This window comes from Sciurus carolinensis, chromosome 16 (assembly GCF_902686445.1).
Source record: "Sciurus carolinensis chromosome 16, mSciCar1.2, whole genome shotgun sequence".
Classification (NCBI taxonomy): domain Eukaryota; kingdom Metazoa; phylum Chordata; class Mammalia; order Rodentia; family Sciuridae; genus Sciurus; species Sciurus carolinensis.
The window spans coordinates 30,163,958-30,191,787 of record NC_062228.1 but is presented as its reverse complement, the minus strand read 5'-3'; the positions used below and the strand labels follow the sequence as shown (position 1 = coordinate 30,191,787).

Sequence of the window (27,830 nt, the reverse complement as noted above, 5' to 3'; positions counted from 1 at the left end):
TTAAACCCAGGCTTTTGTGCATGCGATGCAAACAGTCTATCTCTGAGCCACATCCCAGCCCCACATGGTGATTTTTATTTATTTTTTTCAGGAACTGCCATACTGTTTGCCACAGCAGCTGTATCACTTCTTTTACATTCCCACCAGCAGTACACCAGGGTTTCAGCTTTCTTCCATCCTTAAAACATTTGTTATTTTTCATTTTTTGAATAATATTCATCTTGATGGATATGGATTGATATCTCATGGTGCTTTCGATTTGCATTTCCCTAACAATTAGTGATGTTGGGTACCTTTTCCTGTGCTGTTGGCCCTTTGTATGTCTTTGGGAAAATGTCTATCTAGGTCTGCACCTTTTCCATTTTGTTTCTTTGTATCTTCATTGTCAAATTGTAGGAGTTTTTAAAATTCTAGATATTAATTTTAGATATTAATCCTTTATAGATTAATTTTCAAAATTCTGGTTATTAATCTGTTACCAGGTATCCAATTTGCAAATATTTTCTTCCATTCTTTGGGTTTTCTTTTCACCTTGTTGGTAGTCTCCATTTATTCTTAATTTTGATGTTGATGAATTCTAATTTATCCATATTTTCTCTTGTTGGCTGAGTAACTTTTTAATTCAAAAGTAATAAATGTTATATACACTTTTGAGAAATTAATCAGGAAAAAATAAAAAATAAAAATCATATGTCACCCTGCAATAAACATGTTTTTTGGCACATGGTCATCTAGCCAGTCACCTTCTTGCCTGCCTTCCAGCTGTCTTTTTGTGGATAGTGGCCTCTTACTGTGAAAACATTTTGTAACATCTTTTTACAATATTCTAAGCATCCCTATGCATATGTATTTTGGTAAGCAATGTCGCATTTCACAATACATAAGATTTTTGAAAGTTCTTATACATTCCTTTATGTTTTTGATTAAAATGAGCTTCTTTATGGAGTTAAGAAAGGTTCTATAAGAAAGTAAGCACATAATTCCACTAACTCAGAAAACAAGACCTTATCTGGTATTTTTATTTAAATATGAAATGTCCTTTTAGAGTAGGCTAATGTTTCTAAATGTCATTAACTTTGTTTTATAGGGTGTTCTGGAACAAGATGCATTCCATAGATCACTCTTAGCTTGCTGCCTTGAGGTTGTCACTTTTTCTTATAAACCTCCTGGGAACTTTCCATTCATTACTGAAATATTTGATGTACCACTTTATCATTTTTATAAGGTACTTTTTTTTCTTTTCACATTTTTTATTGGTGCATTATAGTTTTATACAATGATGGGGTTTGTTTTATATTCAAACATGCATGATATTCAAACATGATATTATAAGTTTTTTTTTAAGTATGATACTAATGATTGTGGATGAGATGAATTTCCTGTTGTTAGTCATCTAGGGTTTTTGTTTGTTTTATGGTACTGGGGATTGAATCAGTGCCTTGCATGTGCTAACCAAGCACTCTATCACTGATACGTAGCCCCAGTACTTTTTATTTTATTTGAGATAGGATCTCATTAAGTGGTCCAGGCTGACCTCAGTCTCCTGAGTAGTTGGAATTGCAGATGTGTACCACCAGACCCAACCGATAAAGGATTTTTAGAATACTGTGATTCAGGAGCCTTTTAAAAGGTTTTAAAAGTCGTGCCCATCTCTAGCTAATCTTGTATAGCATCCCTTTTTTTGTTGTTGTTATGAGTGTTAAATAACATTGAGAGTATGTTGAAAAAGTATGTTCTTTAGCTGGGTATGGTGGCACATGCCTGTAATCCCAGGGACTTGGGAAGCTGAGGCAGGAGGATTGCAAGCTCAAGGCAAGCCTCAGCAATTTAGCAAGGCCCTGAGCAACTTAGTAAGATGCTGTCTCAAAATAAAATATATAAAGGGTTGGAGATGTGGCTCAGTGGTTAAACGACCCAGGGTTCACTTCCAGGTACCAAATATTAATCAATAAATAAGTTTCCTGTCACATTTTATACAGAGGCATTAATCCTGTAGCTATTTCCTTCTTTTGTTTTGGTACTAGGGGTTGAACATAGGGGCACTTTACCACTGAGCTACTTCCCCAATCCTTCTTGATGTTGACTTAGGATATGCTCAAAATTAATTACTGTAGTGTCATATATTGAATGTTTAAAGGGTTTTAATATGATTTTTGTGTGTGTGTTGAGGCACACACGAGGCCCTTTAGTATAAAATATTAACAGTAATGTTTTCAAATTCAATATACAAAGGATATTTTTTCATTTATAAATTTTGAAATATATCACTGTACAAAATATTTTATATAATTCATAGATGTACATGATTATTTACAAGATAGTAAAAGAGTAGCTGTTTCAAAATCATACTTTTGTTAAATTTGTAATTTTTTTTTTGTACCAGGAATTTTTTTTTGAGCCTCATCCCCAGCCCTTTTTAAAATATTTTGTTAGAGACAGGGTCTTGTTGTCTCTAATTTGTAATTATTTGTAATTTTTGTAATTACAAATAATTTTGTAATATTTGTAAAAATTTGTAATATTTGTAAAAATTTGTAATTTTTGGTATTTGTCTAAATATTGAAAAATATTTAAACAAATGTACTCATTTTACTCTTACACTTAGTAAAAGTTTTTTTTGTGTGAAAAATCATAGTAATTATTATTATTAAATTAACCAGGGCCATTTTCTTTATTTCAGGTAATAGAAGTATTCATTAGAGCAGAAGATGGTCTTTGTAGAGAGGTGGTAAAACACCTTAATCAGATTGAAGAACAGATCTTAGATCATTTGGCATGGAAACCAGAGTCTCCACTCTGGGACAGAATTAGAGACAATGAAAACAGAGTTCCTACATGTGAAGAGGTTTGTGAAAATATCTTAACATCTTTTTATTAAAAAACACATCAATATCTATTCTATTCATAATCCCCTTTTATCAGACAGCGATTCAGCTTAGTATTTTCCACGTACAGTGTGAGAGGTTGACAGTTGGTGTTAATATTTTACACCCATAAATATTTAAAAAAGTCAGGAATAATTTGAGATTGCCCCAGAGTTTCAGTGACAGTAAAATTCAGTGGTTTTTCTCTACTTCCTGATCAAGTTTCTGTTCATTAGCATAGATGCCATTCTAATGCTCCAAATCAGTAATAAAGGTTGATTCATATTTACTATCCAGTTTTCAGGTTTGGAAGGCTTTTTAGTTTTAGTATGAAAATGGAAAAAGACAACTGATTTTATTAAAGTATAATTAATGAGCCAAGATAGTTTTCTTCTGCCTTAGAGTATTACTATATTTCTAAAGAAAATGCTTTTTTGAATATTACCATTTGTGTGAACAATTGTTTATAGGTCATGCCACCTCAGAACCTGGAAAGAACAGATGAAATTTGTATTACTGCCTCCCCTTTGACTCCTAGGAGGGTGAGTGAAGTCCGTGCTGATACTGGAGGGCTTGGAAGAAGTAAGTTTAAAATATTAGAAGGAATATTTTTAAAAAAAAATTTTTTTTTAATTTTTTATTTTTTGATTTTGATTCATTGTACACAAATGGGGTAACAACTTTTGTTTCTCTGGTTGTACACAATAGAAGGAATATTTTGGAGCCTTGCATGTATGTTTTGGTGCTACATAAATCACTTAAAACTAATAGTTTTAAAGAATATCTAATAAGGAAAATATATGACAGAACAAGTGTCCTCTTGTTAGTTTCCAGTGCTGGGGTGGAACCCAGGGCCTGACACGTGGTAGGCAAGCACTCTACTTCTGAGTTATATCCCCAGCCCTCAAGTAACCTTTTAAAAGGATAGGATGCCTTATATTTAATGTGATCCTTATTTTTTAAGTGAATGTTTACCTGTAAACATAAAAATGGGCAGAAGTGGAAAAAACCATCTTTAAGAGTAATTATGATTGGGTGATAGAATTCTCAGTGATTTCTATAAATTTTTAAAGGCCTATGGGCATTATTTTTAAAGTCAGTGGTAGAAAAATCTTAAGGATAGAGCTGCATGAACCAATTAGGTACAAACAAACCAGTGGGATAACTCAGTGACCTGAGAATGTTAAGCTTTGTCACTTGAGCTGTGCTGCCTGGATTAATGTGACAGCAGTGCTGGTCTAAGAAGTACAGAAAAGAACAGGTTTGCTATGCATCTGGTTTATATTTTAAGCACCTTCTTAGATTTATTAGGTGCAAGATTTAAATTTATCTTATTTACCGACAACATGATTCTATATTTAGAAGATCCAAAAAACTCCACCAGAAAACTTATAGAACTCATGAATTCTAAATGAATTCAGTAAAGTAGGAGGATATAAAATTAACACCCATAAATCTATTTTGTTCCTATACACCAATGATGAATCAAATGAGAGAGAAATTAGGAAAACAACCCCATTCACAATAGCCTCAAAAAAAAAAAAAAAAAAAAAACCTTGGAATCAGTCTAACAAAAGAGGTGAAAGACCTCTACAATGAAAACTACAGCACACTGAAGAAAGAAATTAAAGAAGACTTTAGAAGATGGAAAGATCTCCCATGTTCTTGGATAGGCAGAATTAATACTGTCAAAATGGCCATACTATCAAAAGTGCTATACAGATTTAATGCAATTCCTATTAAAATTCTAATGATGTTCTTCATAGAAATAGAAAAACCAGTCATGAAATTCATTTGGAAAAATTAGAGGCCCAGACTAGCCAAAGCAACCCTCAGTGAGAAAAGTGAAGCAGGAGACCTCACAATACCCCAGACCTTAAATTATACTACAGAGCTTTAGTAACAAAAACAGCATCATACTGGCACCAAAACACACTTGAAGACCAATGGAACAGAATAGAAGACACAGAGACAAACCCACATAAATATAGTTATCTCATACTCTACAAAGGCACCATAAACATAATTGGAGAAAAGATAATCTCTTCAACAAGTTGTGCTGGGAAAATTGGAAATCCGTGTGTAGCCGATTGAAAGTGAATCCCTCTCTCTCACCCTGCACAAAACTCAACTCAAAGTGGGTCAAGGACCTAGGCATTAGAAGAGAGACCCTGCACTTACTAGAAAAAAACGTAGGTCCAGCTTTCCATCATATCAGTTTAGGAACTGACTTCCTCAATAAGACTCCTAAAGCACAAGAAGTAAAATCAATAATCAGTCAATGGGATGCTATCAAACTAAAAAGCTTCTTCACAGCAAAGGAAACAATTAAGAGCATGAACAGAGAACCAGTAGAATGGGAGAAAATCTTTGCCACCTGCACCTTAGAGCATTAATCTCCAGGTTATACAAAGAACTCAAAAAGCCTAACAACAACAACGAAACAACCCAATCAATAAATGGGCAAAGGAACTGAATAGATACTTCACAGATGAAGAAATATAATTAGTAAACAAATATATGAAAAAATGTTCAACATCACTAGCAATTAGAGAAATACAAATTAAAAACTACTCTGAGATTTCATCTCACTCCAGTCAGAATGGCAGTTATGAAGAATACAAGTAACAATAAACGTTGGTGAGGATGTGGGGGAAAAGGTAGACTCATACATTGCTGGTGGGACTGCAAATTGGCGCAACCACTCTGGAAAGCAGTATGGAGATCCCTCAGAAAACTTGGAAACGAACCGCCATTTGATCCAGTTATACCACTCCTCGGTATATATCCAAAGGACTTAAAATCAGCATACTACAGTGACATGGCCACATCAATGTTTATCGCAGCTCAATTCACAATAGCTAAGCTATGGAACCAACTTGGTGCCTTCAATAGATGAATGGATAAAGAAAATGTGGCATGTATACACAATGGAATATTACTCAGCCTTAAAGAAGAATGAAATTATGGCATTTTCTAGTAGAAGGATGAACTGGAGACTGTCATGCTAAATTTAATAAGCCAATCCCAAAAAACCAAATGCCAAATGTTTTCTCATATGTGGATGCTAATATACAATAAGTGGGGAGAACAGAAGAATAGAAGTTCATCAGATTAGATAAGGGGGAAAGGAGAAGGGATGGGAATAGGAAAGATAGTAGAATGCATACACATAACTTTCTTATGTTCATATACAAATACATGACCAGTGTAACTCCACATCATGTTCAACCACAAGGATGGCATCCTAATTAGAATAAGTTACACTCCATGTATGTATAATATGTCAAAATACACTCTACTGTCATGTATATCTAAAAAGCAAATAAAATTCACACACACAAAAATTTACATGTAGGACATAAAACTACTTTTTTATTTTTTTATTATTTATTTATTTATTTATTTATTTACTTATTTGGTGCTGGGAATCAAACCCGCGGCCTTGTGCTTACAAGGCAAGCACTTTACCAACTGAGCTATCTCCCCAGCCCCTTTATTTTTTTTAAATTTTTGGTGCTGGGGATTGAACCCAGGGCCTTGCATGGGGTAAGCACATGCTCTGCCACTGAGCTACACCCCTAGCCCCACAACTACTTACAGAAAAAGTCATGTGAATTCAGAGAGTCCTGTATTATTGAATGCTATTAGAATATTATTCTAGATTTATGATGTTATTGATAAGCACTGTCTGTTGAAGGACTAGTGTTTTGTTTTTTGCAATACTGGAGATTGAACCCAGGGCCTCACTTAATGCTAGGCAAATTGCTCTACCACTAAGCTACATCCCCAGCACTTTTTGAAATTTTGTTTTGAGACAGGGTCTTACCGAGTTTCCCAGACTGGCCTTGAGCTTGCCATTCTCCTGCCTCAGTCTCCTGAGATTACAGGTGTGTGCCTCTGTGCTCATTTAGGGGGAATCAGTTTTAAAGTCAAGAATCACTCTAAGTCAGTGCATAATCAATAAATATGGATAATCCAAAACTTGAAGAGGATTCATAATGGCTTAACTATTTTCCTGCTTATTATCCACTCAGATCCATCTATAAATCTTGATACCTGGTCTTTCTCAGTCCTGTTTCTGTAGTTTTTCCTTCCCTAATCTATGGATTAGGATTTGACATTAAACTTCATTTTCCTTTTACTTGTCACTCATCCATTTTTCTCAGTATTTTTAAAAAATATTTCACACATTCTTGCTGATTTTGCAACTTTGTACCAAATGCAGACCTAGTAAGTTTATTTTTGTATCATCAGACAATGTTAAGTCACAGTTTCTCAGTGTAAATCCTCTTATGATATCCCTGCATATATTTTTAAATTTAAAAACCTTCTGATGTACAGTTTTTACAGGTAGACATGGAAGAGGGAAAGGAATGCTTACTTCTTAGAAATAGACATTGGTTTGCATATTTAAAAATAAACTGTAATGATTAAAGTTTTGGGAGTAATGAAAAGTTTTGGAAATAGTGTTAATGGTTGAACAATGTTGTAGATGTACTTAATGCTACTGAGTTGTACACTTAAAAATGGTTTAAAGTGTCTAATTTTATGTTACATATATTATCACAATTTAGAAAAATTAATAATATACCAAAACCCCATTGGTTTATACAACTTAAATGGGTGAAATATATGGTATGTGATCCATAACTCAATAAAGGTGTTTAAAAAAAAAAGTTGCTGGACTTGATGGCTCACACCTATAATCCTAGGAACTTGGGAGGCTAAGACAGGAGGATCACAGGTTCACAGCCAGCCTCAGCAACTTACTGAGACTGTCTCAAAATAAAAGGGCTGGGGTGTAGCTCAGGGGAAAGGACCCCTGGGTTCACTTCCCAGGAGTCAGGGGAAAAAAAAAAAACCTTGTAAACTTAATTGAATCTAAACCATATATGTCCACCTGACTGAAGAACATAATATTGAGTTTCAGTAATTTTTTTATGTAGAAAAATACTAAGGTGAAAATACATACAAAACTAGAAAATGCTGCTAGATGAGATACTACCATCATGTCCTCTTATCAAGTAATGACTACAGTGAAATCACACTATACATGAATGTTAGAATTTCAGTATGGTAAGAAATAGTATATAGAAAAATAGAATAATTCCTTAAATTTCCTCTATATCATGGAATACTTGTAGTAGAAGACAAAGCCTAGTTTTAGTGGAAGATGGAATAGAGAAGGTACCACAGTGAGACAAATGGAGAAAATTTCTTCATGATTTTGCTTTCAGTAGTCTTCACTTGAATTTTCATTAGTTGAATGTAGGTATATTATGACTTTTGTAAGTTTTGTTTGTTTTTTAAGCTATTATTTCAAATACTGTAGTTATTTTGAACATAAGAACTTGGATGGAAGTCAAATCTGTCTTGTGTTAAATGGTTTCTTTGATTTGTCTTGGCCCTAGGCATGACATCTCCAACTTCACTATACGATAGGTACAGCTCCCCAACAGCCAGCACTACTAGAAGGCGGCTGTTTCCTGAGAATGATAGCCCCTCTGATGGAGGGACACCTGGGCGCATTCCTCCACAGCCCCTAGTCAATGCTGTGCCTGTGCAGAATGTATCTGGGGAGGCTGTTTCTGTCACACCAGTTCCAGGACAGACCTTAGTCACCATGGCAACTGCCACTGTCACGGCCAACAATGGACAGACAGTGACCATTCCTGTACAAGGTAAGGAGGAGTTGGATATTGAGTTCTCTGGCATTTATTGGAAAGTTGCCTGAGATTTGGCTAGTAATGATGTTTGGATAGAGAAATGATGGGGAGAGGAGGCTTGGGAGGAAAGAAATGGAAACCTCTGCCAGGAGAGCCTTTATTTCTAACATTTTCTTCATGTCTTTGTTTCCCATGCTGTAACAAACTGATGTAGGTATTGCCAATGAAAACGGAGGGATCACATTCTTCCCAGTGCAAGTCAATGTTGGGGGGCAGGCACAGGCTGTGACTGGCTCCATTCAGCCCCTCAGTGCTCAGGCCCTGACTGGAAGTCTGAGCTCTCAACAGGTGACAGGAACAACTTTGCAAGTCCCTGGTCAAGTGGCCATTCAACAGATTTCCCCAAGTGGACAACAGCAGAAACAAGGCCAGCCTTTAGCCAGCAGCAGTGTGAGATCCAGGAAAACGAGCTCATTATCACTTTTCTTTAGAAAGGTAATTTTTTATGTACCGTTACCAAAACATGAGCTGGGGAAATATAAGTATTAAACAAAATTTTAAATATTCTTGTTTATCTATTAGGTGTACCACTTAGCAGGTGTCCGCCTTCGGGATCTTTGTGCTAAACTAGATATTCAGATGAACTGAGGAAAAAATTTGGACCTGCTTTGAATTCTCCATAATTCAGTGTACTGAACTTATGATGGACAGACATCTGGACCAATTGTTAATGTGTGCCATTTATGTGATGGCAAAGGTGAGCACATTCAGGGCTGAAAAGGCAAGGGCAACGATGTTACATCATTTCTCCAAAAATTTACTTAGCAGCTTTAGAGATATCATCTGTCTATTTAAAATATACAACTTAATGGATCGTAGTATATTCACAGATATATGTAATCTTCACAATTTTAGAATATTCAGTTGTATAGATATGTGGCATTATTTTTATTCATCAAGTGATGGGCATTTGGGTTGTTTCTATTCTTTGGTTATTACAAATAACTGCTATTAGCATTTGTTTTTGTGGGGGCACATGCTTTGATTTTTCTTGGTTTTATACCTAGGAATGGACTAATGGATTATATAGTTAATTGCCAGACTGTTTTCCAATGTACTGTACCATTTTACCACCAGCAGTATAAGAGCCTTAATTTCATAACAATACTTAAAAAAATTTTTTTTTAGTTGTAGATGGACACAATACCTTTATTTTTATGTGATGGTGAGGACTGAATCCAGTGCCTCACAGATAGTGAGTGTTCTACCACTGAGCTATAAGCCCAGCCCACAATTCTTTTTATCTTTGTTTTTTAAAAAAATATTTTAACTTATTGAGGTGAAATTCACATTACATAAAGTTAACCATTTTAATTTTTTTTTTCTTTTTTTTTTCCCTGCGGTGCTGGGGATCGAACCCAGGGCCTCGTGCTTGACAGGCAAGCACTCTACCAACTGAGCTATCTCCCCAGCCCAAGTTAACCATTTTAACGTGAACAATTCAGTAGCTTTTAGACATTCACACCCACCACCTCTATCTAGTTCTAAAACATTTTCATCCTTGCACAGTAAAATCCCTTACTGAGTAAGTGGTTTCTTCCCATTCGTTCTCCCATGGCCCCTGCAAACAGTGATCTGTGTTCTGGCTCTATGGATTGACCTGTTTTGATATTTCATATAAATGGGATGGTATAACATTGACCTTTTATGTATGGCTTCTTTTGTTTAGGATAATATTTCCAAAGTATATCCATGTTATCAATACTCCATTCCTTTTTACAGTTGAATGATCATCCACTGTATGGATATATCAGAATTTATCCATTTATTCATTGAGGAACATGTGGGCTCCTTCCAACCCTTGGCTGTTGTAAATAGTTGTGAATATTTATCTACATGTACTTGTTTTGAGTGCCTATTTTCAATTTTTATTTAAATTTTTAAATTTTGAGATAAGATCTAAGTTGCTGAGGCTGGCTTTGAACTTGCAATCCTTCTGGTCTCAGTCTCTCAAATTGCTGAGATTACAGGTGGGTGCCACCATGCTGGCTCTGTTTTCATTTCTTTAGAGTTTATATCTAGAAGTGGAATTGCAGGGTTATATGGTAATTCTGTTTAACATTTTGATGAACCATCATTTTACATTGCTACCAGTAATGTAAGAGAGTTCCAATTTCTCTATATCCTTGCCACCTTATTTTATATATATATATTTATATATATGTAATTTTTAGTTTGGGGTATTGAGTGGTATCTCATTGTGGTTTTGAATTGTATTTGCTTAATGATGAATGATGTTGACCATCTTTTTTTTTTTTTTTTGGTGGTGCTGGGAATTTGAACCCAGGGCTTTGTGCTTGCGAGACAAACACTCTACCAACCGAGCTATATCCCCAACCCCTGTTGACCATCTTTTATTGTGCCTTGTTGGCCTTTATATCTGAATTTTGATTCCTTCCTTTCTAGTAGGTATGGAAGGTATTATCTTTTTGTGGTTTTGATTTTTTTGCATTTGTCTGATGATATTAAACATCTTGTAATTTGCTTACTGACCATTTGTATATTTTTGGAGAAGTATCTATTTAAATCCTTTGCTCATTTTTTAAGTTGGATTATTTATTTTTGAGTTGTTAGAGTTCTTTATATGCAACTGGACACAATTACCTTGTCATACATATGATTTGCAAATGTTTTCTCCTATTCTCTGTGTTATTTTTTTCTTTTCTTTTTGGTGGTGCTTGATGACTGAACCCAGTGCCTCAAGCATGCTTGGCAAGTGTTCTATTACTGAGCTCCACCCCCAGTCCAGTGTGTTATCTTTTTATTTGATAGTGTCGTTTGAAGCTTTACTAAAGTTTTTAATTTTTAATTATTTTTATTGTTCTAATTAGTTATATGTGGCAGTAGAATGCATTTTGACGCATCATACATAATGGAGTATAACTTCTCATTCATCTGGTTGTACATGATTGTTAGAGTTACACAGTCATGTAATGATATATGCACATAGGGTAATAATGTCTCATTCCCATCTACTATTCATTCCTACCCCCATGCTTTCACCCCCTCTTCACTCCTCTCTTTCTAGTCCAGAATATCTCTATCTTCACCCCCCACCATCCTTATTGTGAATTAGCATCTGCATATCCAAGTAAACATTTGACCTTTGGGTCTTTGGGACTGGTTATTTGCTTAGCATAATATTCTCCAGTTCCATTCATTTACCAGCAAATTCCATAATTTCATCTTCTTTAAAGCTGAGTAATATTCCATTGTAAATAACACCAGAGTTTCTTTCTCCATTCATCCATTGAAGGGCACATAGGGGTTCCATAGTTTAGCTGTATGAATTGAGCTGCTATAAACAGTGATGTGACCAGGTCACATCAGTATGCTGATTTACGTCCTTTGGGTATAAACCTAGGGTGACGTGACTGGGTCAAATGGTGGGTTCCATTCCAAGTTTTCTTAGGAATCTCCATACTACTTGCCATAGTGGTTGCACCAATTTGCAGTCCCACCAGCAATATATGAGTGAAAAGATTTTAATTTTGATGAAGTCCAGATACTTATTTATTTATTTTTTTGGTTTGTTGTCATGTCTAAGAACCCATTGTCAAATCTTGAGAACCAATATCATGAAGTTTTATTTCTGTGCTTTCTTCTGAATTTTTTACTTTAATCTTTTAGACTTAGATCTTTGATCCATTTTGAGTAATTTTCAGATATGCTATGAAATAGAAATCCAGTTTCTTTCTTTTGTGGCTTTCCAGCTTTTCCAACACCATTATTAAGTGACCATTTTTTTCCCCATTCAGTAATATTGGCACCTTTATGGAAAATCAGTGAGCAGACACAGAGGCTTATTTCTGGACAATCAGTTCTGTTCCATCCATCTGTACATCTATCCTTTGGTAGTACCATATTCTCTTGATGACTATTGCTTTTTTATGTTTTTTAACTGGGAAATGCAAGTCCTCCTACTTTTATTTTCAATTATTTTGGCTATGTCAAATCCATTGAATTCCTGAAGTTCCATATGAATTGTAGAATCAAGTCGTCAATTTAACAGTCATCTGAGATTCTGGTAGGTTACACTGAATCTGTAGATTGGTTTAGGGAGTTTTGCCATCTTAATTTTAAGTCATTGATCCTTGAATATGGCATGCTTTTACATTTATTTAGATCTTCTTTAATGGTCTTTCAAGAATGTTTTACACTTTGAAAGTATGACTTTGCCCTTTTGTTGCATTTATTCCCACATATTCTTTTTGATGCTACTGTAAATGTAACTTTCATTTTTGATATGTTCACTACAAGTATGTAGAAATAACTGATTTTTGTATATTGGTCTAATATCCAGGATCCTATCTGAACTTACTAGTTTCTAATAGATTTTTGGTATCTATCTTAGAATTTTCCATAAGACTGTACAAACTTATACTTTTACTTCTGTCCAAATTAGATACTTTTTATTCCTTTTCTTTCCCAGGTGCCTTTTCTCAACTACCTTGTGTTAAAACCTACAGTGTTAATATTAAAAGTCGGAAAACAGAATCTTGTCTTTTTCCTGATCTTAGTAAGAAAACATTTAGTCTTTCATCACTACTAAAGTATGATACTTCAACTATGAAGTCTGACTTTTAGTATATTTCTTGTATACCATGTATCAGATTGTGGAAGTTCCTTTATATTCTTAGTTTGTGATTATCATAAAAGGTGTTATATTTTGTCTTTTTTTTCTGATTTTATTCTTTTACTTATTCTAATGATTTTCTTAAATTAGGCCAGCCTTGCATTCCCAATCTTCAGTCCCTTATATAATTATTATATGTTGCTAGGTTTAGTTTACTTGTAGTTTGTTGAGTTTTGTCATTAATGAGCTCTTGGCCTATAGTTCTGTTGTTACAGTTTTTATATTAGGATAATACTGGCCTCACAGAATGAGTAGAGAAATATTCTCTCCTCTTGTATTTATTGGTTTTAATTTTTAAAAGTTTGGTATCCACCAGAGCCTGAACTTTTCTTTGTGGGTGATTTATTGATGAACAATTTAGTCTCTATGTGATAGGTCAATTCAAATAGTCTACTTCTTTTAGAATCAGTTGTTAAAGAGTTTGGCTGCACATGGTGGTGCATGTCTATAATCCCAGCTACTTGGAAGGCTAAAGCAGGAGGATTGCAAGTTTGAGGATGGCCTCCACAACCTAGTGAGACCGAGACCTTGTCTCAAAATAAATAATAAAGAGTGTTTCCTCTGGGCTACTTTGTTGGCATATAATTGTTCATAATATTCCCTTACAGTCCATTTATTTATATGTAGTGCTAGAGATAAAATCAGGGCCTCGTGCATGCTGGGCAAGTGCTTTACTACTGAGCTACATACCCAGCCCCTTCATGGTCCTTTTTTATCCTTAAGACCATTAATAATGTCTTCTTTCATTTTTTTTATCTGTTCTAATTAGTTATACATGGCAGGATGCATTTCTATTCATTGTACACGAACGGAGCACAACTCTTCATTTCTCTGGTGTACATGATGTAGAGTCATCAATTCGTGTGATCATACAACTACCTAGGGTAATGATTGTCTGTCTCATTCCACATCTTTCCCACTCCCCTCTGCCCAATCCAGAGTTCCTCCCTTCATAACCCCCCATCCCAGTTATGGATCATGCATCCCACATGTCAAACAATTTGGCCCTGTTTTTTTGGATTGGCTTATTTTGCTTAGCATGATATTCTCCAACTCCATTCATTTACCTGAAAATGCCATAACTTATTCTCCCTTAAGGCTGAATAATCCTCCATTGTATATATATCACCTTTCACTTTTCTTACGTTTGTGTGGGGCCTTGTGTACGTGAGGCAAGCATTCTACCACCTTTCATTTCTGATTGTAGTAATTTGAATCTTCTCTCTTATTTCTCTCAGTCTACAGGTTTGTCAGTTTTGATCTTTTCAAAGGACTAGCTATTCAGTTTCATTTATTTTCTCTTTAATTTATAGTTTCTTATTTCTGCTTATTTTAGGCTTAGTTTTTGCTCTTTCTAGTGTCCTTCAGAGGACTTTAAGGTCTTTGTGAAGATATTTCTAATATCTTAACATCTTTTATAATGTAGGTATTAACAATTATAATGTTAGCTGCATCTCCTAAGCATGCTCTATATTCATCTCAAAGTATTTCTGATTTCCCTTTTGGTTTCTTTTTGACTCATTTTTTATCTATGAATATGTTAATTTCTACATTTTTCCTGAATTTCTTCCTTACTGACCTCTAGTTTCATTTCACTGTTGCTGAAAAAGAAAACATTGTATTATTTCAGTCCTTTTAAATGTATCAAGGTTTTATAGCCTAGCACAGAGAATTTTGACACACATGGAGAATGTGTATTGTCACCTTTGAGTGTTCTATAGATCTGTTAGGTCTGATTGTTTCATAGTATTAAAGTCTGTTTCTTTTTGAGTTTCTGCATTATTGAAAGTAAATTGAAATCTTCAAATGTTGAAATTTTCTATTTCCCCCTTCATTTCTGGGTTTTTTAGTGGTACTAGGGATTGAACCGAGCGCCTTCCACAGCTAGGCAAGCACTCTACCACAGAGCTACACCCCTAGCCTTGGTTCATGTAATTTAATGCCCTGTTAATATTTGTGCTTGTGTTTATACATCCTAGTATAGCTTCCTGATGGATTGATCATTTTGACAACTTTTTTGTTCTAAAATTTGTTTTATATAGTGTGATATTTATGTACTTGCAACCTAGCATTTTTGTGGTTGTGGTCTTCTAAGTCTTTTTACTTCAAAGTATGTGTGTGTGTATACACATGTATATATTTTTGTACTGGGCATTAAATTCAGAGCCACTTTATCACTGAGCTATCCCCCAGCCTTTTTTGAGACAGGGTCTTGCTAAGTTGCTGAGGCTGGCCTTGAACTTGAGATTCTTCAAGTTACTGTGATTACAGGCATGTACCACTGCACCCAACTTGTATTTTTAAATCTAACCATCTCCTGTAAACAATACAGTTGAATCTCTTTCTTATCTAGTCTGACAGTCTCCACTTTTGGGGGGGGGCAGTACCGGGGACTGAACTCAGGGGCACTTGACCACTGAGCCACATCCCCAGCCTATTTTGTATTTAATTTAGAGACAGGTCTCACTGAGTTGCTTAAGTGCTTCACTTTTGCTGAGAATGGCTTTGAACTCGAGATCCTCCTGCCTCAGCCTCCTGAGCTACTGGGAATACAGGCATGTGCCACCACACCCAGCGTCTTTCTGCATTTTTACTATGATATATTGGATTGGGGCATGGATCTCTGAGTATCTACTTGGAGTTTGTTGAGCTTCATGTGTGTACATTAAAACCAATTGGGAAGATTTCACTATTTCTCTGAACACTTTTCTTCTCTCCCCCTTGGTATTCCCATTACACATAGGATGGTGTATCTATTTCTCTTTTTTTCTATCTGTTCTTGGATCATACAATCTCTTTATTCAATTTTGCTAATCTTTTTTTTTTTTTTTTTCCTGGTTCCAATTTACTATTCTATAGTCAATTTTTCCTTTCAGTTATTGTGCTTTTCTACACTAGGTCTTGGTTCACATACCACAATCCTCTGCTTTAGATTTTCTTGAATAGATGTTTTTTCATTTGCTATATGCCCTCAGGACCAATTCTAGAAATTTTAGATCTGTTTTTAAATACAATTTTTACTACTTGCAGTGGATAGCAGAATCACTCAGCTCCTCACTCGATCATGCCAGAAGTTGATTTGAGTACTCTCATTTTTTGCCAGGTCACAAAAGAAGACAAGTCCTTTCAGAATATCATGCGTTGTTATAGGACTCAGCCACAGGCCAGAAGCCAGGTAACTACACACTGAACATAAAGCTTAAAGTCTGTGATGAATACATAGATTAACTACTTAAGGGAAGTTGCTACTTTCATCTCTCTTTAGTCATAGACGAAGAATTTCACATGTGGTTAAGGTCCCTTTTTTCCTTCAAGGGCAACAATATGGAATATTAATTCACAGAACCACTAGATAGAAATTATCTTGATTTAGTTAACATTACATTTAACCAAGATAATGTTAATTGTTGCTCCCTGTCGGGCAACAAGGTCCAATGTACCTCCTTAGGGCCCGCCTGAGAATACAGGGCCGCGCAGGATGATGAGTGTTGGCGGCAAAGGAAACACACCAGAGCTGGGAGGTCTGTCAGCGCACAAGGCACAGCAGGAATCTCGTTTATTGAGGAAATCACACAGCTTTTATGTAGGGTGGAGGCCAGGCGGGAACCAATCAGCTTAAAGGTCAGCAAGGCATGGGGGTTCACGCAGGCGAGAGTCCCATAGGACTATATGGCAAGCACGAGCTGATCACGTTCGCAGAACTGTTGTTAACTAATCCCTGACGGTGGTCCAATTTATCGTCATTAACTATTGAAACCGCCTTTGAGGACTTGATCTAGCTCTCTCGCCAGGGAGTAAGGAGTCAGCCTGAGTTAGTTAACATTTCATTAGTCCCAATAGTTAAATGAAAATTTAAAACCCATTTTTTCTTCTAATACCATTTATCTCAAAGGCAAGAATGCTAGATCTCTGTAGATGACTTAGAATGAATTGAATTTTATGGTTGGGTGCTATTATGCTCTGTAGTAATTTTAGGCAGTACAAGGCATGAAGCTAGACAGGCTCTGATGTAAATCCAGGATTTGTTATTTAATAGCCGTGTGACCCTGGCTGCATTTCTTAGACAAATCCCACTTACTGTTGTGAGAATTAAGTAACATGCCAAGATTCTATCATTTAGGATGCATTTAATAAATACTAGTTTCAGTCATTCTTTCTCTTTAAAGGTGTACAGAAGTGTTTTGATAAAAGGGAAAAGAAAAAGAAGAAATTCTGGCAGCAGTGAGAGCAGAAGCCATCAGAATTCTCCAACAGAACTAAATAAAGATAGAAGTAAGCAGATCTTTTTGAACTCAAAAACAAAATTAGGAGCTTTTCTGTTTTTTAGACCTAGGAGACTAAGGATTACTACATGAAGTAAATATTGTAGCAAGTGTTATTGGCAAAGAATCTGCTAGAAAAATTCTAAATTTAGTGGCAAAGTTGTCCATTCCATCATTCTGAGGCACAAAGTGCATAACATTTTTCTCCAGGGGAATTAGAAAAGGCTTCAGATAGGAATCTGCTGGCCTGAGTTCCAGAAAGAACTGGCATGTCAATTGGAGCCATGCTATGGAAGTGCCATTTCTAGTTACTCAAGGTACCACTTACAGCAGGGCTCAGATCCTACAAAACTTGGTGTAACTTATGAATGGAAACTAACCTCTAAACCTGTGCTGCAGTTATGGCGTGGGAGTAAAGTTATTTTCTGAGCTTTGCTTATTATTGGTATGAAGAATAAACTTCCCACTTAAGTAATGCAGGTAGCTGTTCAGCTTTTTGCTACTGAATTTTCTTTTTTAAAACAATCAGTACTAGCAAACTCTATGTTTAACACTCTCTGTTCTACCGGCTGCAGCCAGTAGAGACTCCAGTCCAGTCATGAGGTCAAGCAGCACCTTGCCAGTTCCACAGCCTAGCAGCGCCCCTCCTACGCCTACTCGTCTCACAGGTGCCAACAGTGACATGGAAGAGGAGGAGCGAGGAGACCTCATTCAGTTCTACAACAACATCTACATAAAACAAATCAAAACATTTGCCATGAAGTACTCACAGGCAAACACAGTAGGTTTCACAGTATTTCCTTCATGCTTTTATGACTCCGGAGGAATGAATAATCATTTATGTTTGACCTGTTCATATATAGACTAGATTTATAAGCAGCTATTAAGTAAAACTAAGGAAGTCTTCAAGAGAAGAAATTTGCCTCTCCAATATCATTGATACTATTAAGCATTGAGAATAAGATTGTATTTGGATTCCCTATGAAGTACAAGACAGTTATATGGATTCAAATTGCTCAGTATTTAATGGTGACAGTGATCTTAGCAATTATTTAATTTTCTTTATACCTCATTTTCTCATAAAATGGTAAGAGATGTAGTTTCTAGCTTTATAGGGTTGTTGTGAGGATGAGATGACAATGGATTTAAAAATGCTTAAAACAGTTATGGCATAAACTAAGCACTTAAAATGTTTGTTACTAAGTAAGATTTCCTTTAGGTTTGATCGTTGCTACTAATACATCACTGTTTACCTTTCATAAAACTACAGGCTTATTACACCTCTTAATAAAAACTTTCTAATCAGGTATTTTTATTAAAATGATTTTCTTAGAATTACTGATTTTGTTTTTAACAGATGGAAGCACCTCCACTCTCCCCCTATCCATTTGTCAGAACAGGCTCCCCTCGCCGAATACAGTTATCTCAAAATCATCCTGTCTACATTTCCCCACATAAAAATGAAACAATGCTTTCACCACGAGAAAAGATTTTTTACTACTTCAGCAACAGTCCATCAAAGGTAAGACTGACATAAATGTTGGCCTTTACGAGCCCTAAAATGCATTTAGGATGCTACAAATGGGGTTTGTGCTAATCCTAGGTACTCGCTAGAGTGATGGGAACTGCCAGGGAACAGTGGACAGCAAGTCACAATGCAGCAAAAACCAGGGTTGGTTGGTTTGATTTTTGAGCTTTGTGGTTGGAAATAGGCAAGGGATTCCAATTTATCTTTATCCACCCCCCACCATCACTTTTATTTGTGCATTTTGAACATTCGGCTATAAATTATTTGTAAAGTTTATTTTTCCAAATTTGTTATTTAGAGATCCAAATGTTCTGTTTTTGATTAGAGAGTTCCTAATTTGTAGGACAGACAGTCCTCTGGACTCTGGACTCTGTCAAAGGGAAGAATCGAGAGTGCAGTGTGATAGTCCTAAATTTATGTGGTAGCAATCTGCCTCCATCTGATAAGAGCAGAAAGGATTCAGGCTTAATGGTGAAAAGTTAGAAAGTTTCAGAGCAGCAGATGAAAACAATGTCCTGGGGGCAATAAGGTCAGAATATTGGGAATCCTCTAACAGTGGTAGAGAGTGAGGGAGGGGCTATCAAAGAGAATACAGAGAAATGTCTATCAAACCAATGCATGATCTGTGGGTCCTGTGTAGGAGCTACACCATCTACATAAAACAAATCAAAACATTCGCCATGGAGTACTCACCAGCAAACACAGTAGGTTTCATAGTATTTCCTTCATGCTTTTTTGACTCCGGAGGAATGAATAATCATTTATGTTTGACCTATTCATATATAGACTACATTTATAAGCATCTATTAAGTAATAAATCTGAATCCCTAGTTATTGGGACAACTAGGAAAATTTAAATGTAGATTTCAATGTAATATTTATCTTAAAACTTCTTAAATTTCTTTGGTATTGATAATACTGGATTATGTAGGGAGACTGTACTCAAAGTATTCAGTGGTGAAATGTCCCAGTGTCAAGCAGCTTAGGAAATACACATATGTGCACACACACATACACCCGCCCACCCAATTTATACAGCAAGAACAAATACGATTAAATACTGTTAATTGATAATGGGAATGCAACGTACTAGTCTTTGAACTTTATAGGCTTGGAATCTTAAAAGTATCCCATACCTTGGAAGAAATTTAAACCTTGTTGAAAATTAGTATACATGAAGACACACCAGTGCTTCTGAATAGGAAGCTCAAGCCGTAAAAGTATTCCTCCTACCATTATATGAGTTTAGTCAAATTCCAATGATATTCCAAATTGGATTTTTTATGGAACTCAAACAAACTGGCAATTATAACCTTCAAAAAAAATGGAGTGGGAGGAAATCATTAACATTTTCTATAAAATTGACTCTCAACTTATAGCCAAATAAATTCCAAATGGATTAGAGCGTTAAAAGAGAAAAAAAGGAATCATAAAACTAGAAGGTGAAACACATCACTGCTTTTCTGACCACTAATATTTTCTAAATACAAAAATGTATAGGTATTAGACAAAGGAGATGATGAACTGGAATAATTCAAAAGGTAAAAAAAGGAGGGAAAAGGCAAGAATATATAGGAAAATGATAAGCAGCAATTAAATGTAAGTGGTCTAAATATACCAATAAAATAAATTATCAGATTGAAAAAGACCAAACAATATGCTGCTTCTAAATAACCTCTTTTAAATGTAAAGACACATAGTTTAAAAGAATAACTCAGATGTTCAGTAACTGATGAAAAAAATATACATCCATAAAATGGATTATTACATGGCAATAAAAAGGAATGAACTACTCATATATACTTCAGTATGGATGGACCTGGAAAACACTGTTAGATGAAAGAAGGCAGTTGCCAAAGACCACATGTTGTGTGACTCCATTTATGAGCACTGTACAGAATGGGCAAGTATAGTGGCAGAAAGTAGATTAGTGTTTGCCTGCAAGGGAAGAGTTTCCAATCGTCAACCTAGATAGCAGCTACTTGCCCAGGAGTCCACAACTCTGGGAACATACCAAAAGCCATGAAGTTGTTACACTTTATGTGGGTGAACTGTATCTCAATAAGGTTGTTTTTATCTCAATAAGGCTGTTAAAGAATGGAAAAAGGTATACCATGCTTTCACTAATTAAAAGAAAACTAGAGTAGCTATATTAATAAGCATTTAAGTAGATTTCAGAGTGCATGATCAGTGATATTTTCTTAGTGATAGTGCAATTATACAGTTCTCAGCAGAAAAGTTAATAGCCTGGTGGCACGCACCTGTCATCACAGCTACTACTACGGAGACTGAAACAGGAGGATTGCAACTTGGGCAATTTAGCAAGACACCATCTTGAAATAAAATGAAAAGGAGTGGGGATGCAGCTAAGTGGTAGACTGCCCTCTGTTAATTCACCACTACCACAAGAAAGAAAAAGATTCAGAGATTCAACGTAATTGATAAAATGGGAAAATCAGTAAGGCTATAAGCTATAAACATTATCAAGCTGATTAGCTAACTGACATCTATAGAACACTCCAACAGCATCGACTGTACATGAAATACTTGAAAACACAGACTACATTCTGGACCAATAGACCACTCTCAAACATTTTTGGTAGTGCTGGGGATTGAACCCAGGGACTGACACATGCTACATCCTCAGTCGTAACAACAAATTTAAAAATTACTTATTTCTGGTACTGGATATTGAACCCAGGGACACAACCACTGGGCCACATCTCTAGCCCCTTTTATTTCTGAGACAGGACCTTGCTTGCTAAGTTACTGAGGTCCGAGGCTGGCTTTGTGCGACTGCGATCCTTCTGCCTCTGCCTCTGCGGTCATTGGGACTGTAGGTGTGCACCACTGTGCCTGGTTATCAATACATTTTAATGTATTTTTTCAACTTTTTTTTCTGGTTATGATGATATCAAATCAGATATTAAAGAGAAGGGATATCTGGCAAATCCAGTTTTTGAGAACTAAATCAGAATTCTGTGGGTCAAAGAAGAAACAAGAGAAACTGGAAAGTATTTTAGACTAAATGAAAATGAGAATCCAAACTAATTTGTGGGACACAGCTCATGTGGTGCTCAAAGGAAAATGTAAAGCACTAAGAACATCTCTATTAGAAAAGAAGATAGATTTCAAATTAGTGATCTCAGATTTAAGCTTAAAAAACTAAAAAGAAACTAGGAATCATTGAAATAGAAAATAAAACAAAACCCCACCCAGAAAAATAAGGCAATCAAAGACTAGGTTTTTGTGTTTTTTTTGTTTGTTTGTTTTTGTTTTTTTCAGTACTGGGGATCGAACTCAGGGCCTTGTGCTTGTGAGGCAAGCACTTTTACCAGCTGAGCTATCTCCCCAGCCCTTTTTGTGGGGTTTTTTAAATTTGGTTTTGTTTGTGTGTGTGTGTATGTGTGTGTGTTGCTGGAGATTGAACCCATGGCCTTGTGCAGGTGAGGCAAGCACTCTACCAACTGAGCTATATTCCCAGCCCAAAGACTAGGTGTTTTTGAAGAAAAAAATTTGAAAAATAGATATATATCTGTGCACTCATCAGGAAAAAGTGACATTATCAATATACACTAAAGGTATAGTGAGGATTAAGAAACAATTTTTTTTGCCAAAAAATGATAAGGCAGATGAAATGGACCTAAAGTAATAAAACTCACTCAAGAAGAAGTAGCCTCAAAACTGTGGGCCCAGACAGCTTTACTGGTCAGTTCTACCAAACATGTAAGGAAGAAATAATGCCACTGTATAAACAATGGAAGAAAACAAATGACAAAACTCAGTATTCAGTCATGCAAAAACTGTGGGAATGTCCTGAGAGAGGCTGAGAATGAACACATGCCAAAATATGTATAGACAACATCATTCTTAATGTGAACGACTGAGTACCTTCCTCCAAGATAAGGCAAGGATGTCCATTCTCACTCCTCCTATTCAGCATTATAACTAGAGGTCACACCATGTACAATCAGGCAACATAAGGCATACAGACTGAACTATGTACACAAAAGCCACAAAGAACTGACAGTTTCTGGAACTAATGAGATTTAAGGAGTTTATTAAAATCCATATGGAAAAATAAGATATCTATGTGCTACTAATGAAGAATAAGAAAAAAAATTTAAACCCCAAAAATAACATTAAAAAATTAAATAGGTGTGAGACTTAAAACTACAGAACCTTGTTGAAAGAAACTAAAGCCTGAGAAGAGAGAAATGTTATGTACATGATCTGAAAAACAAGATAAAGAGTTTTCTCTGAGTTGATCTACAAATTAAACCCAATTTCACCCCAAATCCTAGCATATATTTATTTGTATAAATTAAACTATGCTAAAATGTGTATGGAAAGGCAATGGAAATACAATAACTAAAATAATTTTGGAAAAGTTGGAGGAGTCATACTATCTGATTTCAAGACTCAATAGTCATAGCAGTTACAACAAGCATACTGCTTCTCAAGGTGTAGACAGAGCACTGGAACATCCAGAAGTGGAGCAGGTGTAGTGGTCAACTGATTTTCAATAGGTGGAAAAAGGATAGCTTTTTTAACGGATGGTGCTGAAATAATTGGGTATCTGTATACTGTGATAGTAAACTTATACCCATATCCTGTACCACATATAAAAACAAACCAAAGATGACACCTAGGAAATAAAAAACCTTGATTGACATATGTTATGGAAAGATTTCTGAGATACATCAAAGTATAATCCATTAAGTATTTTATCAAAATTAAGAACTTCTCCTTAAAAGACACTGTTAAGAGAATGAAGGAAAAAAAAAAAAACTTCATGGTAACTGAGAAGGTATTTACAAATCCCAAATCTAATAAAAGACATATTTACAACATATAAAGAATTCTCAAATTCCAATGGGAAAATAAACCACCTAAGATAAAAAGTTGGCAAAAGATCTGAACACACTTCACCCATTACATGCCTGTTGGAATGGCTTCTATTCAATGACAAGGTGGAGCAACTAGAACTTTTCTATGCTGTTGGCGAGAATGCAAAATGGTATAGCTGCTCTGGAATTTAGTGTGGCGGTCTTCCTTACTATACAACCAGTAATCTCATTCCTAGGTATTTACTCAAGTGAAAATTTATGTTTATAAATGAACCTGAATGTTTATGGTGACTTTATTCCTAACCAAAAAGTACAAAACAGTGGAAATGTCCTTTGGCTGGTTAACGGATAGACCTGCAGTGCAGCAGAGAACGAACTACTATACAATAAAAAAGAAACAGCTGATACATAACAACTTGTATGATCTCAAATGCATTAATGCCCAAGAGAAAAATATGTACTCAGGCTACTTTTATGATTCCATTTCTGTGACATTCTAGAAAATGCAAAACTCTAGGACAGGAAACATTAGTGGTTGCTTAGAAGTAGGTGGACCACAGGGAGGTATGAAATAGAGAAAAGGAAATGTTTTATGTTTCTCTTATGGTATTCATACAACTAAGTATTTGTTCAATGTGCAGATGTACTAAAAAGGGTATTGTACTGTAAGTAAACCCAAGGTAGGGAAGCCAGTATTTTGCGTGAAAAGGGATTAAGCATCCAGATCAGTGAATCCTGCATCTGCAGTATCACCAAAAGAAATTCCAACCTAGAAATGGGAGTTTCTTCAGTAAATGATAGTAACTATTAGGCTGTTGGGTGAAGAAATATGCATCATGATTACTTAATAGATAACTGAGACCAGGGCAGAACATTACAAAGCAAGAAGTAACTTGGGTCTGCAGCCAACTTATAATAAACAGACATTTACACTACCAGAAGAAAATAATCAAGTATCACACAAGTCAGTTAAGATGAAGACTTATCATTAGTAACAATTGTAAGAGGAATTTCAGTGAATTGCTACAGTTAGTTGAAGAATAAGTCAAATATTATATATTTAATTATAGTAGTGTAGTATAGTTGTTTAACAGCATTAAGTAATACTGCTATAATGAAGTAGTATACAATACATCACTAGAGGATTAGTCTGTGATAGAGACATACCACAAAATACTGTATAGCTGTTAAGAGATGTGATGGACCATATGTACTGATGTGGGAAGATCTAAGGTGGTTGTCAACTGTATGTAAGTATACTATTTTAAAACTCCATTACCCCAGTAATGTAATATTTCTAGGAATAAGTGCATTCCTAGAAAAAAGGAGGATATAAAGCACGTCAATTTGTTTAGTGGAATAATAGGTCTCCCTGGGGAATGGGTGAGGAGAAAGTCGAGGTGGATTCTGTATGAATTTTCTTTGGAATAAGAATTTATATGTTTAACTTATTTTGTATTGTGTAAATGAATTATGATGTACAAAATATCAAATGTTAATTTGTATATATATAATTAACATCACAATATACAATATATGTTAATGTGCTATGTATATTATACATTTTATAATAACCTTTGCACAATCATATGATTAGCATTATAGGTTAGTGTATTCAGTAAAAAACATAAGGAGTACCTGGGTAAGTGGGACACTACAGAGACAGCAAATGCAGACCAGTTCTTTTAGGAAGGCAGAATAGAAAGGGTCCAAGGAAGCCTTTCTTAAGATGTTAAGATTGATGAAAATGCATATGCTGATAAAAAACATTTGTGATTTTATTTAATTTTATTGGTTATTGCAAAGTAAATAAAGTGATAACTGTGAATATGTGCAGGGGATGAGAAGTGAATGGGGTATAGATCAAATAAGACCCGCCGGAGTTTCTGAAGTGGGGAGAGGAGCATGTGAGGATTCATTATACTTGTTTGTCTACTTTATGTTTGAAATTTCCTAAACTAAATGTACATGAATATACTCAGTATGATTTTTATGAAGAAACATGGATAATGAAGCTGCACAATGAAATGAAAATTTACCAAGAAGCACCAGAAAATAGTGTTGATAAAAAGCCTTTTAGGACTCTGGAGAAAATGCCGAAGGCACCCAAATGTCTCCAGCACTGCCTTTCTCCACGGGGCTTCCTCATCTGAGCCACAGACACAAAGGAATTTGAGTAACTTCTAAGTTCTTCCAAGAATAACATACACCTCGCTAGTACCAAACTAGGGCTTACAAATTCATTACTGACAATGCATTACCCTTAGGGAATGAAGGCTTACTTCTCTAGTGAAATCCTGGTTGAGAAGTACTGCTTTAAAAAAACAACAACGAAAAAAACCTAATAGATCCATATTTGTATAAATGTCAAAATATACTCATGTGTAACTAAAAAGAATAAAAATAACAACACGACTTAAAAAAGGGCATAATACTACTGTAAAACCATGCTGTCTTTAAAAAAGGAAAATAGATGTGCATCTAAGTGATTAAGTGTGGCATGGCAATGTGATGCTCTATAGCTATTAAAAAAATCACAAATTTGTGAACTTGTACATCGTAGAGACATGCATATCGAAACTATCTGTGAAGTTTGTTAAACACTCTGTCCCTACCCAAAGTGTCAGTCTCAGCCCTCTGATCTAGTGAAGTTGGCAGGACATATCATTCTTTGTAAAGGTATTCTTTTTTTCTGTAAAGCATTCAAATTCTTAGAGGTAAACTGATTTAGGTCATTTGAGATTCTTTAATACCAAGCTGTGTGTATTAGAATTTTTAAGTTTTTATGTCTGTTTTCTTCCCCACCATAGAGACTGAGAGAAATTAACAGTATGATACGGACAGGAGAAACTCCAACTAAAAAGAGAGGGATTCTTTTGGAAGATGGAAGTGAATCACCTGCAAAAGAATCGGTCCTGAAAATCATTCTGCCTTATTACGCCGTCTCCAAGACGTAGCTAATGACCGAGGTTCTCACTGAGGTTAGTCCCTGGTATTCAAACTATCTGTTCACAAATGGTTTAGCAGCATCATTTAATGCATGCTAGATTATGGAGCCTTTTCCTTAATCCAGCTAATAGAGACTGTTAGAAATAGGAAAGGGACATTTTATGAGAACTAGACTCTTCAGTCTCCTCCTGTCCCCTCTGTGCACTTCTCCCCTTCCCCTAGTAGGTGTGGCAGTGTGAAAAGTGATTGTTCAGTTGTGCAATGTCTGAATGAACCTGTATAAGTGGCGGCACTTTAGGGCTGTAAAATGCATGATTTTGTAACCCAGATTTTGCTGTATATTTCTGATGGCACTTTCTACAATGTGAACTTTATTAAGTACAAAACTTCTAGGCTAAATAGCCAATATTTTCTTTAACATTTTTGTACTTTTTTAAACTGTTTTATGCCCTAGTAAGCCACCTTTTTTGGGCATGCTTTTTAAATTCTCCAGTTGTTATATAGGGATCAGCTGGCTAAGGAAACATTTTTAAATCAAGTTGAATTGAGATAATTAATATGAAAATTATGACCTCTTTCTTTAGGAGGTAGTTAGCCAAAAGACATGTAAAATATGTTTGAGTGTGTTCCTAGCAGTCTAAAAAAATAGGTTGGAGAATTTAGGTTTTTATTAGTACATAGTACCATTTATACAAATTAGAAAATATTATTTAACAGCTATTGAACTCTATATATCCTTATTAATCACTATTGCTCCAGCAGTTTTAAAGTTGAATTAATAATCTTATTAGGGAAAAAATTCAATTGTAAATTGAATCAGTATAAACAAAGTTACTAGGTACTTCATATGCTCTAAAAGAAATATGAAACTTACACTGTTCAATTAGAATAGTGTTCTGCAAAATATTTATAAAAACCTCAAGATACTGCTACTGTAATTTTATATCAAAATAAGTGTATTTTTCAATAAAGCATTTATAAATTCATCTTTGTTTAGTTATATTGAGAAAGG

The 27,830-nt window shown here is 35.3% G+C and overlaps 1 protein-coding gene and 1 non-coding gene across 2 annotated transcripts in view; one reads left to right on the top strand and one right to left on the bottom strand.

Annotated features, from left to right (window-relative positions):
* Positions 1-27,804, top strand: part of Rbl2 (RB transcriptional corepressor like 2) — a 53,814-nt gene extending 26,010 nt beyond the window's left edge. Inside the window, 13 exon segments of the mRNA XM_047527321.1 lie at positions 1,088-1,225; positions 2,681-2,845; positions 3,335-3,446; positions 8,279-8,548; positions 8,748-9,028; positions 9,116-9,177; positions 9,179-9,290; positions 16,333-16,404; positions 17,396-17,501; positions 18,067-18,272; positions 18,849-19,013; positions 26,680-26,767; positions 26,770-27,804. Of these exon segments, the coding sequence (XP_047383277.1) occupies positions 1,088-1,225; positions 2,681-2,845; positions 3,335-3,446; positions 8,279-8,548; positions 8,748-9,028; positions 9,116-9,177; positions 9,179-9,290; positions 16,333-16,404; positions 17,396-17,501; positions 18,067-18,272; positions 18,849-19,013; positions 26,680-26,767; positions 26,770-26,849 (1,857 nt within the window). The 3' untranslated portion in view covers positions 26,850-27,804.
* On the bottom strand, positions 9,931-10,004 carry Trnad-guc (transfer RNA aspartic acid (anticodon GUC)). Its single transcript has one exon. It is a non-coding gene; the product is annotated as a tRNA-Asp (tRNA).
* Positions 27,805-27,830: the final 26 nt, after the last annotated feature.